Consider the following 17,798-nt stretch of genomic DNA (forward strand, 5'->3'; position numbering starts at 1 on the left):
GCCTGTATTTGCCCTTCTTCTGTGTTTTTATCATCCATCAATTGTGACATGTAGTCCCATGCAATTTAATTTCTTTTGAATTTTTAGTTGTTTGGGGTATTTAAATCTGTTAATCAGGCTTTTCTTACAAAGAGGCCTGTGAGAGCTTTTGGCATAGCTGTGAAATACTGCAACTATGAGAGAGTTCATACTCTGGCTTTTTTTTTAGCACTTGGCTTTAAGAACTACAGTCTCCTTGCTCTAGTGTGAGTGAACTGCAGAAGAAAAAGGATTTATATGTCTTTTTTTAAGTCTCTTGAAGCCTAGGCACCTTTTAAACATGTTTATAAATGCATGGCACGCGTTTTGGTAGAAGTAATCATTGAGGAGAGTACTCACACACATTATTGCTTCTGTATGCCCTGGGAGCTCCTGGTTGGACTGGCTGGCTGCCATGAACCTTTGCTGACAGTGGTCAGCCAGCCTTGGTTTCCAGCACAAATGATGTCCAAGTCAACACATTTCCATGGAATATCTTAGATTTCAGCAAAGCAGCATTTTCCTATAGAGAAGACTTCCATCAGAAAAATCTCTGCTAGCCCTAGGCAAGTCAGTTTCCTGTGCCCGGGGTCCTGTGGCATCACAAAGTTTCCTACTTGGTTGTGTCACCAGAGGAAAACCTGACTTGAGTGGAAAAAAGCTCGCCTTGAGTGGAAATTGAGTATTACTTGTTAAAATCAATAGCAAATCCCCATGTTGGGTTTGATCCTTAGGTCCAGGTATCTCATTTCACACGAGCAGATGCTTACAGGTCAAACACTGTTACTCGTCTATTCTCTCAGCTACTGGTGTTCAGCAAGTGTATGAATACTTTTTGTTCCCCGTGGTGGTGCACAGATGCCATGGTGACAATGGCTATGCACTGGATGGACTTGAATTTGCACCCCTGGATCCTGATTTATGTAGTTGCTACAAATACTGTTGCAGCCTGGATATCCCTTTGGCTGAGAATATGCTTGAACTGATAGTATTTTCTGCATTGTATTGATTAGAAAAATAAATTCTAAAACCAGTTGTTCTGGTTTTATTTTGGCTGAACACAGAATATTGGTTTTACTTCTGCAGGAGAACCAGCCACTCTTCTCTGGTAGCTTACAGACTATACTGAAGAAACAATTTGTTTGAAAGAATGCCTGGAGTGGACCAAATTGGGTTTTTTTTGTGAGAGATGGTCTTTAGAAGAATAAACTTTTTCAAATGATTTCTTAATCTGAAACAGGGAGGAAGCAGCTTTTGAACACTTTAAAGTGATAGTTTAAACTCTCATTTCTCAACTTGAGGTATGTTTTAATAATTAATACCCTCTGAGTCTTCAGGTGCAAAAGTTTGGGAACAGAAAAATTTATCCAACACAAATCAGGCATAGCTAAACTTCAGCAAAGCCCTGTAAACACAGAAGTTTGTTGTTTGAAAGGCTTGACTGTTCACCGCTGTACATTATTTACATGCTTGAATTCTTTAGCTTCCTTCCTTGGGAAGGCACAGTTAATTTCCTCAGTTCATGTGGATTTGTGCTGAATCAGATGGAGTTTTTTACAAGAGCCCTGGGCCTTTTTTCAAGTTGGAAAATAAGACAAATCACTATGGCTTTCTTCCTCTAGTGGAGATCTTTTGTCTATTTAAATATATATGCTTTTCCTTCTCTATTCTTTAACGCACTTCCACTGATGTACAGGCATACATCAGCCTGGGAGTACATTTTTTCCTATGACTTCATTTCAGAATTTCACCAAAAGCCCTTTCTTGGGTTTTTGAAAGGCTTATAGTTTGTGATTTCTGTGGCAAATTTGTACAGTATGGAGACTGTGTTACAGCTTTCCACTTGTAGCTTGATATGGATCCTGTCCCAGAGATTATCCTGGACTCTGATGTGCTATAAAACTGTGAGCTGTCCTAGGAGTGTGAATACCCTCAACAGCTCTTGACCTTCATGTGAGTTGAGGAGCTACACTGGAAGAGCTGGCACTTAGTATAAGGAATGCAAATAATTGGTTACATTAAGCCCTGTGAAGTGAGCATGTGTATTCAGACAAGTGCATGCGCCAGTGCACTCCAGTGCTTATGAATGTAGACCTACTTAACTTCTTTTTGGTCATTTTGTTCTCTCTGCCTCTCTCAACTCACCTTTTTGTTCAGGATTATTGAAGGTTTTTATTACTCATAAAATGTTTTGGATCTTTTTACAGTCTGTATTTTTACACAGTGAAGTTTTTATACTTTTGCACAAGAGTCTCTGCAGAATAATTATCAAAGCAGTGTGCTTTTTGTATATGACACTTTATCAGAACTTTGCTAATGTAATAGACAACATCTGTTTTCCATTTCATTGCATTTTGTTTAGTGGTAGTCAACTCAAGAGGAGATAAAAGTAATTTTGAGCAGAAATGGCATGTGAGGATTGTTTCACAGTTTGCATCCCAAGAGAAAGGTGAATGACCTTAAAAATGCAGACTGTCTTACAGTAATCTTAATGAAGGATATTTAGTCCCTTGCTTTTCATTTTTGTTCAAATTTGGGCATAAGACAATTATTTATATATTGATAGTATAGTTTCACAATGCTAATTTCAGAAAAAGCTGAGTATATTAGAATACCTGTGATCATCTTCAAGCTTTAGAGTACTTTGAAACCAGTTCCATGAGTACAGGAACTACCCCCTGGCAATCTGTCTCTTCTACCTGCCTTCACAACACTGCAGCATATCTTTTCCACGTTTTCAGTTATTTCCCCTAGGTACTGTGCTTTTAAAACACTTGCTGTGCCTGAGCCCTTGGATGCTGTAGTGAACTGCAACAAGCAGCGCCTCTCCTGTCAAGGACTCCCCTTGCAGACACGGCAGCAGTGGCAGTACCGCTCCTGCTCGCGGCAGCACTGCCTGTGGAGTTCCTTGAGGAGGGCAAGCTGTGCCGGAGTGGAAGGAGGGATGCGCCTGGCCAACAGACATCTGCACTGTTAAGAGCAGTCTGCCTTTTATGTCTGTTTGGTCCTTCTGCTGACAGATGCATTTGTGGGACAGCTGCCCATGAGAAGGAGAGCTGTTCTGGTGTGATAGCACTGCTCTGGTGCCCTTACAGGAGAGTAGAGGCAAAGGCACCCGTGAGGTGCTTCTTTACAGCCCTTCCTGTTCTTCACCTCACCAGCACTGCAAGTTGTTGGAGCAGGTGCTCCACAATCCTATTGCTCACAGCACTGTGAGGCTGCTCCAAGGCAACGGAGGAGACAAGGGTTAGAAGATCATACCAGTGTTGCCTCTTGTCCCTTCTCTTCCCTTTCCAATGTTTGAATCCGTTCTTTGCTTTCATCTGCACTTGTCTCAGGAGAGGCCTCTCAGAGGCCATTACCTGCAGGAGAAGTTAAGGAGAGACCTGATGTGGTGGCCCAAGTTCAGGGAAGGGCTTCAGGGCAGGCGGGAGCTCGCTTGCTCGAATGTGGCAGGTACCTGAGGGCCCGCCATGGCCACCACTCTGACGGGTGTCTTGGAGGAAGCATCATGACCGCCAAGCATGTGTGCATGGCACAGGCCAGGGGTCATTACTGCTGTTGCTGGTGGGATGGTTCCTTGAGCTGTGTGTTGTCTGATGTGGCAAGGTGACCTCTGCATGTTAGAGGGTTTGGTGGGTAAAGTGCTGGGATGGGTGCACAGAAACTGCCCAGTGTCTGGCCAAGGCTGGGGTAGCATGTCGTTGTGGCTAAGTAAAAGCCATAAAGCATTTGGATTTTTAGCAGATGACTTTGGGAAAAGGAGTAATGTTGCTGTATTGAGAATTCAGTAAATAGTTTTGACATAGTTTAGATTTTAAAAGACTTTTTATACCAAATTGCTTTTTTCTCTCTTCTATGAGAGTGTGGGTGTGTGCTTCGCTTGAGGAGGTTTTTCCTTGTGAAGAGAATGTGAATCTTGAATCAAATGAACCTATTTTTAATGTGAAATTTTAGACCCTTTCTTGAAGGCAAGAATACCATGATGTTACACTGGCTTTAAAAACAAAACAGAATAATGCAAATAGTAATTTATAATTGTTTAATATAGATGAGATTTTCTTTACACTTATTTCTTATTACCTTTAGCACATCAGGTCCACCCATTTGGCCAGGAAGCACCTTTTTCAAGAGAAATGGAGCCCTTCTACAAGGTAGGTGATAGATGCTACATCTTGGAATAACTAATCTTAACAAATACCTCTTACAAATGGCACGGCTTTTGTAATATTCACTGTGCAAGCAGCAATCTAATGGGTTTTGTTTCTTTTAACCTATCTCCTTTATTGCGCATCTGGTACCTTGAAAATGACAATTTCTTGTAAGTATAAGCCTATGAAAGTTGCTGCTCTTTTTCTTTCCTTAGATTATTAATTTGCTTACTGTAAAATACAGCAAATGGTGGCTTTTGTTTTTTTACACTGTATGTGTACCCCAGAAGGAAATGTTCTAGGAACGCTACTTTTAGCTCTGTGGGTAAAGCAAGGTTGTTCTTTGAGAGAAATCCTTTCTTTTACTCCTTAACTCTGGTATTAGCAAAATGTACCTGCAGGTAGGTAGTGATGTTGTAGTGGGGAAAACAGTGGCAGAGTATTTGTCTCAAGAAACCTACCATGTGTAACGGTGCTTATAGAGGAATGTTAGATGTCTTATTTCCATTGGATGGACAATATAAACAGTATCTATGTGACTACGGATTTGATAAGTGAAGATTTTCAGTCTATCATACAAGACTTTTAAAAATCATTATTCACTGCTAAGTGTGTTTACATTTCTGCCGTTGAGTACATAGAATTACCGTTACTCTTAATGGAAGTCCTGGGAACATAGAAGGCTGTTTCCTCAGACTGCATGCGCTTGTCTATGGTACAAAAGTAACTTACACGATTTAGCCTGATTTTACGGTTTTGTTAGTATTTGTCTATGAAGTGTCTCCGTTTTGTGTTCATTCTCATGGTGCCAAGAGTTTTCTGGCCTTCTTTCTGGCAGCAAGTACTATGTAATGTTTTCTGGAACATTTATCCAAATCACCTAGGATTCTAGGATAAAGCCTTACTCACAACTAGACTCACAAGCAACTTATTGGCAGGCAGTACTGCTCACCTTCCACATACTAAAGCAATCTAGCATCTGTAGTTTACCTGAGAATATTTTTCAATTGATTCCTCGCACGTATCTATTTATCTACTATCTATGTTGAGTTTTGTTAAAAAAAAAATTAAATACATTAAAGGATTCAGATTATTTCTTAACAGTAGGGGATGACATAAATTGTAGAGTTTGACAGCTTTTGGTTTTAGTCTTGATAGGATAGATCTGCTACCTTTGCAGTCCTTCCTAATGGAAAGAACTAGATTTTTTATGTTGTGAGGGTTTTTTGTAAGGAAATAAGGAAACTATTATGTGTGGATATGTGGTTATGCTTGATTTGTTTTCAGTTGATCAGTGATTCCAGTTTTAAAAGTATACCTGCAGTTACACAGTCTTTGTAATTTGAGTTTATAAAATGTAAGCTATTCTATCAAGTCTATATGGCACAAATATTTTACCTCTTCTTCTGATGCAAGATACCGAGAAATTTAAGAACTCTTTCATAGTCATTCCTGCCTCAGTTGTTGCTAAAAGTCTTTTCCCAATAGAGTATGTTGTTCACCAACCTCTTCTCTACCTTCCAAACCGAGAAACCCAAACCATTTCAGCACATTAAAGAAATAAAGAAAAAGCCAGAGATGACTGCTTTTTCAAGCAACTAACAAAGCCTAACAGACTTTTAACTGAGTTGGCATTCTGCTTTGCTATTTCAAGTGGAAAACCCAGCCAATTTGAACTCTGATCTGCATGATACAACTGAGGTTGGAAGGAGGAGAAAGTATAAAGAAAAACCTCATTAAGGTCATCTTTTAACACTTTGTTTTAATTTTAAAAGAAGAAAATAACCAAGCCTTTCCTTTTTTTTCTCTCTATCTTTCTGTATTTCATTTTTCCCTACAATGAGCTTTTTAATGTGCAGGGTCCAACAGATTGCATGAAATAGCTTATCCATCTCTTTGGAATGGTAGCAGCTGCAAGGAGATGTGAGAGTGAAAGTGGAGAAGTTTACCAAGTCCTGTCTTAATCTTAAGTCTCTTTTTCCAGTTCATCCATCCAGATTAATGCAAACAGAATGAAATATTGATTTAGTTATTGGTTTGCAGTTATAGTATTTTCTTTTGATTGGAAAAAGTTTAGATAAAAAAGGAATTTAAAACTATTTTTACTTCATAAATATTTTGCTACAGTGGAAAAGATTGTTAAGGATGTGGTATGTATAGAAAATAATACAGAATAGCTCTGATGTTTTAGTAAATGTGATATGTGCACTTGTCACACCTCATTTCTTCTGAGTCCTTAAGGAAAATGGTCTTTATCTGGTCTGGGGAATGAAGAGAAAAAAAAATTCCACAATGTAAGTAGTACTTTTTTTTAGCCAAGAAAGACTCGTAGATGCTCCTGGTTTCCATTCATTTTATGCTTGAACCATTTGGTAAAGTAAACTTAACCATTGTAAAGCGTTTAACATGTCTCTCCAGAGAAATTGACTGAGAAACCAGTTATCTGTGTGCCTCAAAATAACAAAGGAAGAGAAAGGGAAGCTAAAATTAATTGTAGCTATTCTTTGTTTTTAATATCTTTGACATGAGCAGGATCAATTTTCTGTTCTTTCTGTCTCTTTGCTTGTATATTGTTGAAGAATTCTAAACTAAATACTTATATGCTGTTTTGGTTTTACCTGTGATTAGATAAAAGATAGCACTCTCAGTTCCTTTTTTGAGGCTCAACGGTACTGTTCATAGTATGAACTCTAATTAAAAAAAAACCAAAAAAACAGTAAGTTTACATTCTGTTTAGGTCACCAGCTCAGGTGCTTTTTGAAAAGTTGAGATCCTTCTGCTAGGTCAGGATTGCTGCTTATAACCCTGTACTCTGGTCTTCTCATTAAGTCCCATGCAGAGCTTAATATTGGTAGGACCTTCAGCCTTACCAGACTCTTGATACCTTCTCTCAAAACTTACTCGTATGCCTGTGCAGATTGCTGCATTGTAGCCTTTGGGATTTCCAGATAAAATAAGTTTTAGCTCTTACTGCTTTACTTTTTCTGTCATTTTTTTGTAACTGGTTATTGCGGTTTTGTTTCATAGCTTAATTTTTTTAACCCTGCTGAATAGAGAGCCTTTTTTTTCCCCCACTGTTTTTTTGATTCTCAGCTGTCACAACACATCCGTTTTGATTTAATAAAATGTATGACAGGAAAAAGTCTTCACAGTGAAACAGATTTAGACATATTCTAAACTCTTCAGGAACTTGTGCTGGGTGAAATAGGTGGGGACATAACAATATTAACTACAAGACCTTGAAAGCAATACATTATGTTCAGTTAAAGTGAGTTTTGTTGCCTTTAGTCCTGAGTATTAGCTTATTTTATAGACTTAAGGATGCAGTTGCTCACAAATCAATGGTAATAGTAAAACTATTTTTCTCTCAATATATCTTAATATTCTTCCTGAATAAATTACATATATGTCTTCAAATTAATATTTAGCAGCAGCTGTGTAAACTCCAGCTGCTGAGTGCTACCTGTAAGATATAACTGGATTGCAGAGGCGTTTGCTTTTGTTTCTTAAAGATACAACTTTCGTTTTGAGGAAAAAAATACTGAACTTACCACTTTTTTTTTTTTTTTGGCCTTACTTGCCCTCACACTTTAATTGAACAAAATACAACATATTACTATGTCTTCTTGTATCTAATTGGTTCTATCCTCAGTTTCAAGGAAGCCCTATGTAAAAGGTGCTTGTGGGTGTAATTACAGCTGGCACAGAAAGAGTGCTGTGCAGTGAAACCAGTGATGTGCATATGCTGTAGCTGCTGCAGTGAATCTTGAAACAAGAGTACAGGAGCCATGGAAGTTGCTCCAGAAGATGGGAGAGCCCCATGACTGGGCAGCAGCTGACAAAAAGCAATACCTCCCTCAGATTAACAGCAAGTACGCATCTGCCAAGCTTAATGCCATTCTTGGGTAAGCTTCCTGAGTTTCTAGTCAAAGCCTGGCAGAAGCAGGCCCTCATGATAGCACAGTTAGTGATTCTTCATCACCTAGGGAAGGAAAGTGAATGAATCGTCCAGTCCCTGTTGCTGTTGCAGCTGAAAATGGAGATAGCCCTCATCACTATGACTAGATGTTCCCCCATGGATTGCTGCTTCAGCAGTTCCTGACCAACTAGAGGCACACTCATGATCATTAATGGACTCCCTGCTTTCTTGTGTGAGCAACGTCCTCCACTTCATCTTCTGGTCGTCAGTACAATTTAAATCCGCTGCCTGTGAATGTTAAATCAGAGATGTTGAGCTCTTGCTCCAGATATCCTGCAGACCTAGACTTGCACCTGTCGACAGAATTGCAGCGTTGAGTGAACTGAATTGAGACTGCCTAGCTTTCCTTTTTAAGGCACAATTCTCTTTTAATTAGGATAGAAGAAAAGTTGGCAAAAAATCCCTTCCCGTTTCCAGAACATGGGAGGGGAGGAGTGAGGAGTCATATGTGACCTCTAGTCCCTCTTGGCTGAGGGAACTGGAGAAAGGAGGGATTGTCTTCCCCAGATCTCACAAGCGGCTTTATTCTCTATCATTAACTGGTTGCAGAGAACATGTATCCTTATGCTCCAAAACAGATGAAATCATAGGAGGCTTACATGAGTGTGACTTGGCCTCTTCTCCTCTGGGAAAGCATTGTATGAGGTGCTTTTGTCTCTGATTGATTCTTCCAACTGCACATATGTGATCTTCCTTGGTCCAGCTGCCATGGCTGTAGCCGGCACTGCCTGTGAGGATCTCTTGCAGGGAAGAGTTGGATGATGCTGTCTTCACAGGGTCAGTTATCACCAGAATTATCATGAGATAGTGAGTCCACAGTTTATTGCCGAGTAGAGATGAAAGCTCTGGACACTGCTACTGCGTCGACCCTTAATGCCCTCAATCTAAAATGGTGTCTTTCATGTTCTAGTGTGCTGACATCTGATATCTGACCACAATGTGAGACTTTTAGGAGATTGTCAAAGCACATGGATTACTTACTCTTGGTTGAGAATTACTTTATTCTTGGTTGAGAATGGTGATTTATTTGAGAGAGCAAGAAAATTGGTTCTTTAATTCAGAAGGTTCATTTTGTCTGAAATGTGGACAGAGCAGACCTGAGAAATCCTACATAAAAAGTTGAGGAACCAGCCCGTTTATGAACACATTATACTAAGACCTTTTCTCCTCTAATAAGTGTGAGAATCCTTGAAATCACCAGACAGACTGTTTAATCCATTGCCCATTATGTAGTTTTCAGAAATGAGAGCTGATTTGTGACTTCACATTTCCAAGTGTTAGCTACTAATAGAAGTACTTGCTGAGGTGGAAATAAGCCAGTGGGGAGGAGGAAGAAAGGGTGCAACTGTTGCTGGTTTCTTCGGAGAAGGCTAAATTAGAATCATTCACTCTTGTAAGTGAAGACATCCAGCCTGCATTTTTATGTTAATAGTGACATTAGGATAAAAATATAAGAAAAGCAGGAACTGGTTTCTTTGAACAAGTTTTACCAGTACTAGCTACTCAGTCTTTTCTCTGGAAGGGTTTAGAAGTTGTTCTCCTTACCTTCAAGATGGAAGTTGACAAAAAAAATCACAAAAAGAAGATGTCTGCATGCATGCAGCCACAAGCATTTGTGAGATATTGAATATATTTGTCAGCACCCACCAATAAATACCCCAGGGCTCCCACTTCTTTCTTCTGGAGGAAATTCAGTTCATCTGTTCTTTCTGCTGCATGAGCAGAGCAGGTGCAAGCCCGGGACATGTAGGGGAGAAGTGCAGCCCATCTTGAAACATAAAGTATCTGTACCTACTGGTGCTAATTCAGGTGAGGAGAGGAGGAGCAGGAGAGAGCTGAAAGGATTTCAGCTGAAGAGAGAGCTGAAGAGGCTTCAGTAAGTTCATGTGCATTTAACTTTCGTGTCTTGCACCTCAAAAGAAAACCAAACTCTGAGAGAAATGTTCTGTTTTCTTCTACTACCTAGAGATGCAAATGAAAACCAACATTGCAGGGTAGCATATATAACACATTAAGTTAATATTGTATAATGCTTAAATGTAATGATGACCATAAGAAAGGTGAAAAGGGATGCAAGACAGTCCAGCCTTAGGATTGGTAAACTTAGGTGCAGTGATCTTTAACGCAACCTCGAGAAAGACCTTTATTCCCAAATCCAACTAAACATTACTTTCTTAATGTCTATTTGGACATCTCATATTCCCCAATGATGTACATACTTTTTTTTTTTTGCTTTGAGTTTATCATTCCTTGGTTTTCTGCTCTATGAAATGAGGGTAATAACAGTGCTTCTCTTTGCTCAGAGCTGTCAGTCTACAAATGATTGACTCTGTATTGTATTCTGATGTTCCACTAATGGGAGAATCTAAAATAAAGGCAAACCTAACTGTAAAAGCAACAGTGCTATTTGTTAACTTTTATAGGGAGATGTGGTTTAGAATTTTGCTATTTTTTTCCACTTGAAGTTTCACTTAAGCTCCTTACTCTGAGTAATTTCCAATTACTCTTGGAAATCGGCAGTTTAACTCCATAAATTACTTTTATGTGGAGATATGGGGATTTGAGTGTCTAGTTTAGTTCCAATTTAGTTAGCTTCATCAGAAGAGCACAACAACTTTTGACTTCATCATGTTTCCTCTTCAAATTTTGCTTCTCTGAGCTCCCATTCCACTCTTTGAAACTGTGGTGACAGTGACGCTCTGTGTTTACTGGTGACTTTGGTCAAACTATTGAATTAACAGAAAAGCTAGTATCTCTCCTTGTTACAATTAAACACTTTTCATTCACATGGCATTATTATTTAAATCAACTGTTCTTTCTTCTCCACACCATCCTCCATGAAGGATACCTGACATTTTCTTCAGGAGTTTCTTGATGATTCGCATGGTGCTTCCGTAGAGACCAAATATTTGAATAATTTATTTATTATCAGCATTCAGTGTGTTTGCAATGGTATTATCAAAGAAGTGAAATGAAGTCAGAGGAGTTGTGCAATGTGTTCCTAAGGGAATAATTTGAACAGCCAAATACTCCTTTGTTTGGGAAAATGAGTAAAACCCTAGTAAGGCTGCTGAGGTCCTGAGAGTGCTGGTAAAGGCTTGTGTTTGTGAGAGGATTTTGAAGTGGCCTTAACACCATTCATTCTATAAGAAATCCCAGTGAGAGACAGCATTTTGCAGTGATTCGTACAGAAATGGTCACTTTGATGTGACATTTTTAGGTCTCTGTTCTGTGTAGGGCATTTGTATGTAGGATACTATGCATTAGCAGTGCAATATGTATATAGTGTTTTTATTCCTGTTTTTCTAGTTGAGTTTGTAAGACCATGGCAAAAGCTGTAATTTATTAAGTGCCTGAAGTGTGGTCTGGTTGATGTTAGAGCCATTAGTAAGGAAATGTGACTGCTGGCTGTTTACATTCTGTGTGTCCAAAATGAGCTACCTTTGGTCTCTAAAGCTGAGAAGGAAACTGAACTGCAGCAGACAGGTTTCTCTCATGGTAGATCACGTTGCAGAGTACACAGAGATAAGTTGAATTCCTATCATGTTTAAACTCAGTCACTTATGTTTTAGATCTGCATAGGTGTCTTTGCCATCTTTATAGATAACTTTGTTTATTTTGTAACAGTCCTGTATCGTGGCTTTTGAAATTATTAGTTCTGAGTGACTCAAGATGAAGTTTACTGACTTTGTTTGCCTTCCTTGACAACTGGAGAGTTTGGGTGAGTGCTGCAAAGCAAGTCCTACCTACCATTATGCTAACCTTGGGCAGAGGAAAGGATAAACCTGTGTTTTTCTGCCTGTTTACCTCAATGTCAACTGCTGTGTGAGCCGTGTCAGTAAAATAGCACTTTGCAGTATATGCCAGAGAGAGAGTTTGCTGCTGTTGCTGCTGCAAGTCCCCACAGTGCTGGCCTGGCTGCCTCAATAGCTAGTCTTGTGTAGGAAAGAACAGGGAGGCTACCCAAAGCTTGGAGGAGGTGAGGAGTTTGATGCTCCTTTCCCAGGCAGAGTTAAGTGATGAGGTTATCTACAAGTAGTGTTGCTTCAAGGATGCTGCTGAATGGCTTCAGGTATGTTCTTAGCTTCTTTTTCAGGTTGGTCCTGCAGGTAATGTACTGTGACTTTGGGATTTGAACACTAGAATCTACTTCTTTTAATTTTCCAGTCACTGATCTCAGCATTGTTAGGAAAAGAATTTTCTGTGACTGTGACCCATCAGCACAGGTGCTTTTGTCCCTACCACAAACATGCATATGGAGCTTGAAACGGAAAACTGACTGTGCCATCCTTGGGTTTCAGTTGAGTGAAGGAAAATGTAGAATAGATACATCAGAAATGGCAGGTTCTTGTCCAGTGCCTTTCTCCTTTACCAGGACTGCCATATATCCAGATTCCTCCAATGTTTTCCTTTCTCCACCAAGAGCTAAAATCTGCTCAGAGCATTGGGAGCTGTTTGACCATGCCCAGGGTTTCTGGATGCCTTGTAGCATGATGAGACCATCTCCTAAGGAGCTGTCAGGTAGCTGGGAAGTCCTGGACGTGATCTTTGTAGATGCAGAAACAAGTCTGGCAGCAGTGTCAAACCTTTTCTGTAGGTGGAATTTGGGATCAGGCCAGCTCTGGCTAGGCTGGGGCTTAGGGTTGGAAATTTCAGTGGCCAATGACAAGGACGTAGTGTACCACCAGTTAGATCCCATTTTAAAACAGCAGTTCGCTGAACAAGAAGCTAGTGGTAAAATTTGTGTGGTAACTTTTATTTTCTGTAACTGAAATTATTGTGATTATTGCCGTCAGAATCTCTGGGCTGATGAGCTGGAGCATATGCTTCGTGAGCCTATGAATATTTGGTATTCCTAAAATGTGAAGGTGGATGATATTAGAAGTAATCTTGGCTTTCATAATTCTAGAGTCTGTTTGAGAGCACAATTACGAAAGAGGCATAAGCCTGTGCTTTACATGGAGATTACTAAAATAAGAATAACATTGCAGTTGTGTTGCTATGAGCAGTTTTGATGATGTGCAGATTGCTATGAGTAAGGCAAAGCTATTGTGAAGATAGGTTGTTCCTTGACTACATGTCAGGTTTCTTGAGACAGACCTGTATTGAGAGAATTAAGACATAAGCTCTGTGAATTTTTAAGATGCTCTTTTGATGTGTGATAGGCAGTAACATGTTTTTGGATCCCGGGGGAAGTCAAAGCTTCGTAACTAGTTAACAGAAGAAAATGAGGGGAAAAAATTGATGGTGATAAGTCCAAGCAATGTTCATGTCTTTTTATATGCTGTCTATGTTGATGTTGTTTGTGGTTAACATTGGCAACAATTTTTCCTCTCTAACATGCTTACAATTTCTCCCTGCTGGTCAGAGCAAATCTCTGTGCTGCTGCATAAAGATTGGTAAGTTCTTGGTTATATAAACAGCATTTCTTAAACATCTAGAAGAAATGGCAAATTAATGGAAGTGGCATATTACTGAGACAGCTTGATTTTATTTTAACAGTTGAGAAAAGTAGAGCCTATCTTAAATTGGAATTGTGGTCAGTGGCCAGCACATTTCACTGCTGTGCATTATTTAAGCTAAATGTGAAAAAAAATCCGTTGTTTTTAGATACTGGAATAAATCTTGCCACCAGACATTCTTCTGTTGTACACTTGAGAGTATGCAGAGCTCTGAGATGGCCAAGTTTGTTCTTACAACTGTGAATGCATCACTTATTTCCCTGCAATTTATTACAGAAAACCAATTGGAACTTCAAGAGGGAAGGAGGCAGGATTTTATTTTTTTCTATATCGGCAGAAGTACAGTGTCTTCAGAAACACCAAAACCAAAGCTAGGGCTCCGTTTGTTGTAAGTAGTGCTTTATGCTACTGGTTTCAAGCTACTTGAAGTACACCTGAAGTAGACTGTGAATGTAAACCTACTGTATACAGCACTTCTTGCATCCTTTCCCCTTTGTAAAGGAAAGATAAGTTACATCTGGATCCTAAAGGATAAACTTTTACAAACCCATCCTTTCTAATCAACAAGATGGGATAAACTCGTTTTCTTTCAAAAGTAATCTTTGGGAAGAGCTCATAAGACTTTTAGGCTAATAAAAGAATTTATCCTCTCTTTATTTAATGCTGATTACAGATTAGCAAAGAAAACAGGTCTTTAAATTATTTTAGGACAACCTCCATGAATTTTGAAACACCGTTATAGGATCCTTGGCTTCATCTTACATGTTATTTCTCTTAGTTTCCTTTCTCTTCATAGGTTAAAGTCTCACTGTGCTTGCAATTGCATACAATAAAGGTAATACATTTTCTTTCTCTCTGACAATATTTCTTTATCTAGTCCTTCATAATGCTTTCTAGTGCATGAGAAGGGTAAGGTGAGATTGAAATTAAAATTGTTCATACAGTGATGGGAAATTCTAGTCCAAATTTTTACATATATGCACAATTTGAATGAAGACACTAAGAACACTTCCTGCATATCTTTCATTTTCATATTTCTACAGCACATCCTTGCTTTGTAGCTTTTAAATGTGATTTATTTTGTATGAATACATACCTAATTTTTGTCTGTAATAGAATATGCTGCTTCATGAACCACATGTTGAGTTAGCACTCAGTTTGTGATTCTAATATATTCAGTAAGTTCTTTCTCCTGAGAAGGAAGAACAGTAAGTTGTTTCTCTTGGAGATGGAAAAAGTGAAATAGCTAAGGCCAAACCAACTGATCAGCTGCTTGTGTACAAATGCGTCTGTGCCTGTGGGTATATTTAAGTAAATACTTTTAAATATAAGTATGTGTGGTTATCTAATATTGAACATGTACAAAGAAATACATAGTTATGTAGAAAATTATCCCTTTTTGTGGTAGAGATTTGGTGCATCTTCCCTGTTCTCATAAACTCTGACACCCATCCAGGGAGAAAAAATTACCTGTAAATAAGTTCTAATGTTTTTCTGGGAAAGCCAAATATTTACAAAAGTTTTGTGTCATCCAAATGCTAGGCATGAATTATTGGTACAGCAAAATACTAAGTTTTACTAATTTTTGTGACAAACATTGTCCTTCTCACCACTATGTCTTATATTTTTCCTCTTCTCCCATGTTTTTTTCTCTAGAAACATATTAATCTCTCTAGTATTTTGTGTTTCTGTGAGTCTTCCTTTTCAGTCCTTTGGAGCAAATATGAAACTGTTCCCCTTTTCTCTCACCTCTCCCCTTCAAGCAAGTCTACTTTTGATCACTACAGTTGACCTTGTTAATGCTGAAGGCAATTTGGAGTTAAAAATAAAATTGTGTATTGCAATGTTGTTTCTTAAAAAATAATTTGGTTTAATATTATACTACCATGAGTTTCTGTTGACTTTTTCTTCCTTAATTCCCCCAGGTGTCATTATGTCAATAACAACTTTATTTCCAAAGATAGATTTCTATATGTATCTTAGGTACAAGACACCTTAATTGCTATATGGTATCTAGAGACGTCAAGGTATACTTCTGGGTCTGTCCCTTGCAAATTTTGCTTTAGTGATTGGTGAGAGATTTGTTTGCTTGTTTTTAATAATATCACAACTTGCCTTGATCACACTGATAAACCATAGGAATAATGAAGTCTACATTTTCAAACTTGGTATGAAGATTAGTGACTTAACAGCATAAAGTAGCAAATGCTGGCCAAGATGCATGATTGATTAGAAATGAGAGAAAATAATAGATGTGGGCAGTAGGCAAAGAGAGGTTTTCCTGCCCATCTACTCTGCCCTCGTGAGACCACATCTGGAATATTGTGTCCAGTTCTGGGCCTCTCAGTTCAAGAAGGACAGGGAGCTGCTGGAAAGAGTTCAGCACAGGACCACAAAGGTGATGGAGTGGAGCATCTCCCTTATGATGAAAGGCTGAGGAAGCTGGGGCTCTCCAGCTTGGAGGAGACTGAGGGGTGATCTCATTAATGTTTATGAATGTGCAAAGGATAGGTGTCAGGAGGACGGAGCCAAGCTGTTCTCAGTGATGTCCAATGATAGGACAAGGGGCAATGGGTACAAGCTGGAACATAAGAGGTTCCAAAAAAATGCAAGGAAGAATTTCTTCCCTGTTCAGGTGCACTGGCACAGGCTGCCCAGATGGGTTGTGGCATCTCCTTGTCTGGGGACATTCAAAACCCACCTGGACGAGTTCCTGTATGACCTGCTCTAGGTGGCCCTGCTGTGGCAGGGGGGTTGGACTAGATTATCTTTTGAGGTCCCTTCCAACCCTTAAGATTCTGTGTGATTCTGTGCACGTGTGTGATTATTTATTGGGTTGTAGTTAGCCTCTGGGGTGATTCTGTCTATTTGGTTTTGCTTTTCTAGGTAGTTCCTGTTACTGTGTCTGTGAACTTAGTTGCATTTTTAAATAGGTTACAGTATCTTGCAGAAATACAGGTGTTCCTACCCTTTCTGTGCAAGTGAAGCTAAGGTTGTAAAAAGATGAAGCCTGAAAGATGTGAACTGATTTCTTAGTAAGAGTTTGCAACAACAGTGCAGAGTACGGCACTGATGCTTATTCCTAGAGCTTTGGACAGTATTAATCACAGGCGAGGCAACCTGTGTTCAACATGGTTGAACATGAGTGTTCACAGCACATACACAAGGGCAAGAGAAGCAGCTTGGTACAGTCTATGCAAACTGATACTCGAAATACTCAGCAAACCGTTCATGTCCCCATACAATCAGGTGAACAGCTTAAAGCTCAGAGGCAGAAATGAGACAGGGCAGAACTGAATGAGGACAGAGCACACGTGCTACTGCAAGATCACGACTCCCTGGCTTTTCTGTTCAGTCACGGTGGGGCTAACAGAGCTCTGTTACTTCTGAAGAGCAGGATCCAAACTTACTGGAAGATTTCTGAAATCAGTCCTTCTGAAATGTTGTTGCTAGGATCAGCAGTTACTTTCTTGCCAGACTTGCAAATGCGTATGGGTCAGTGGCATCATGATTTATTTTTTAAACAGTTTATGATTTGAATGCTGTCTTTACAGATGCTTTCTCTGTCTACATGTAAATTCTATTATTGGAGTGACATTATTAAACTCTTCCAGTTAGCCCCTACTTCCCACTCTTGGGAGGACAGTAAGTAAAGATTATAAACCAAACATTGTTGAGTTGTTCACTGGTATTTTACTTTCTCTGTGATTAACTGAAACAACAAATCTCAACTATTTCTTTAGCAAAAATAGGAAAATGAACGGTAAAGATCCAGAATGAGATTTTTCTAGTACACAAGACTGATGAACAGCTGTTTAGCAATCCAAAAATTGTGTAAAATAGCTTAAGAAGATAATAGTGGGGGATTGAGTTTATCTGAACTAAACAGAGATGTTGTGGCAGTACTTTGAGTAGAATAATAATTTTTTCCACTGAAGATTAGTTTAAAATAATAAGGAAAAAATGCACCTTAGAACAAATCTGTTACGTGAAAACAGATCCTAAGTATACAGTTCCTCTAGATGCTTTATTCAGCTGGTAAATCTATTTTATAAGTTGAAATTCTTTTCCAGATAATATCCTAGGGGAATGTGCTCTGTAAGTCTGACAGGAGGAGGGACAGCTTTATAGACCTGAGACAATATGTGAGGAATCTTAAAACTGTGTCTTGGAACAGTCCATGACCTG

At 39.1% G+C, this 17,798-nt stretch overlaps 1 protein-coding gene across 6 annotated transcripts in view; it reads left to right on the forward strand.

Annotated features, from left to right (window-relative positions):
• FOXN3 (forkhead box N3) overlaps positions 1 to 17,798 on the forward strand; it is a 211,584-nt gene that overhangs the window by 132,881 nt on the left and 60,905 nt on the right. For all 6 annotated transcript variants that reach the window (XM_061997855.1, XM_061997857.1, XM_061997854.1 and 3 more), the window contains exon 4: positions 4,108 to 4,172. In XM_061997855.1, the coding sequence (XP_061853839.1) occupies positions 4,108 to 4,172 (65 nt within the window). The remainder of the gene's footprint in view (positions 1 to 4,107; positions 4,173 to 17,798) is intronic.

Source organism: Colius striatus, chromosome 6, assembly GCF_028858725.1.
Source record: "Colius striatus isolate bColStr4 chromosome 6, bColStr4.1.hap1, whole genome shotgun sequence".
Classification (NCBI taxonomy): Eukaryota; Metazoa; Chordata; class Aves; order Coliiformes; family Coliidae; genus Colius; species Colius striatus.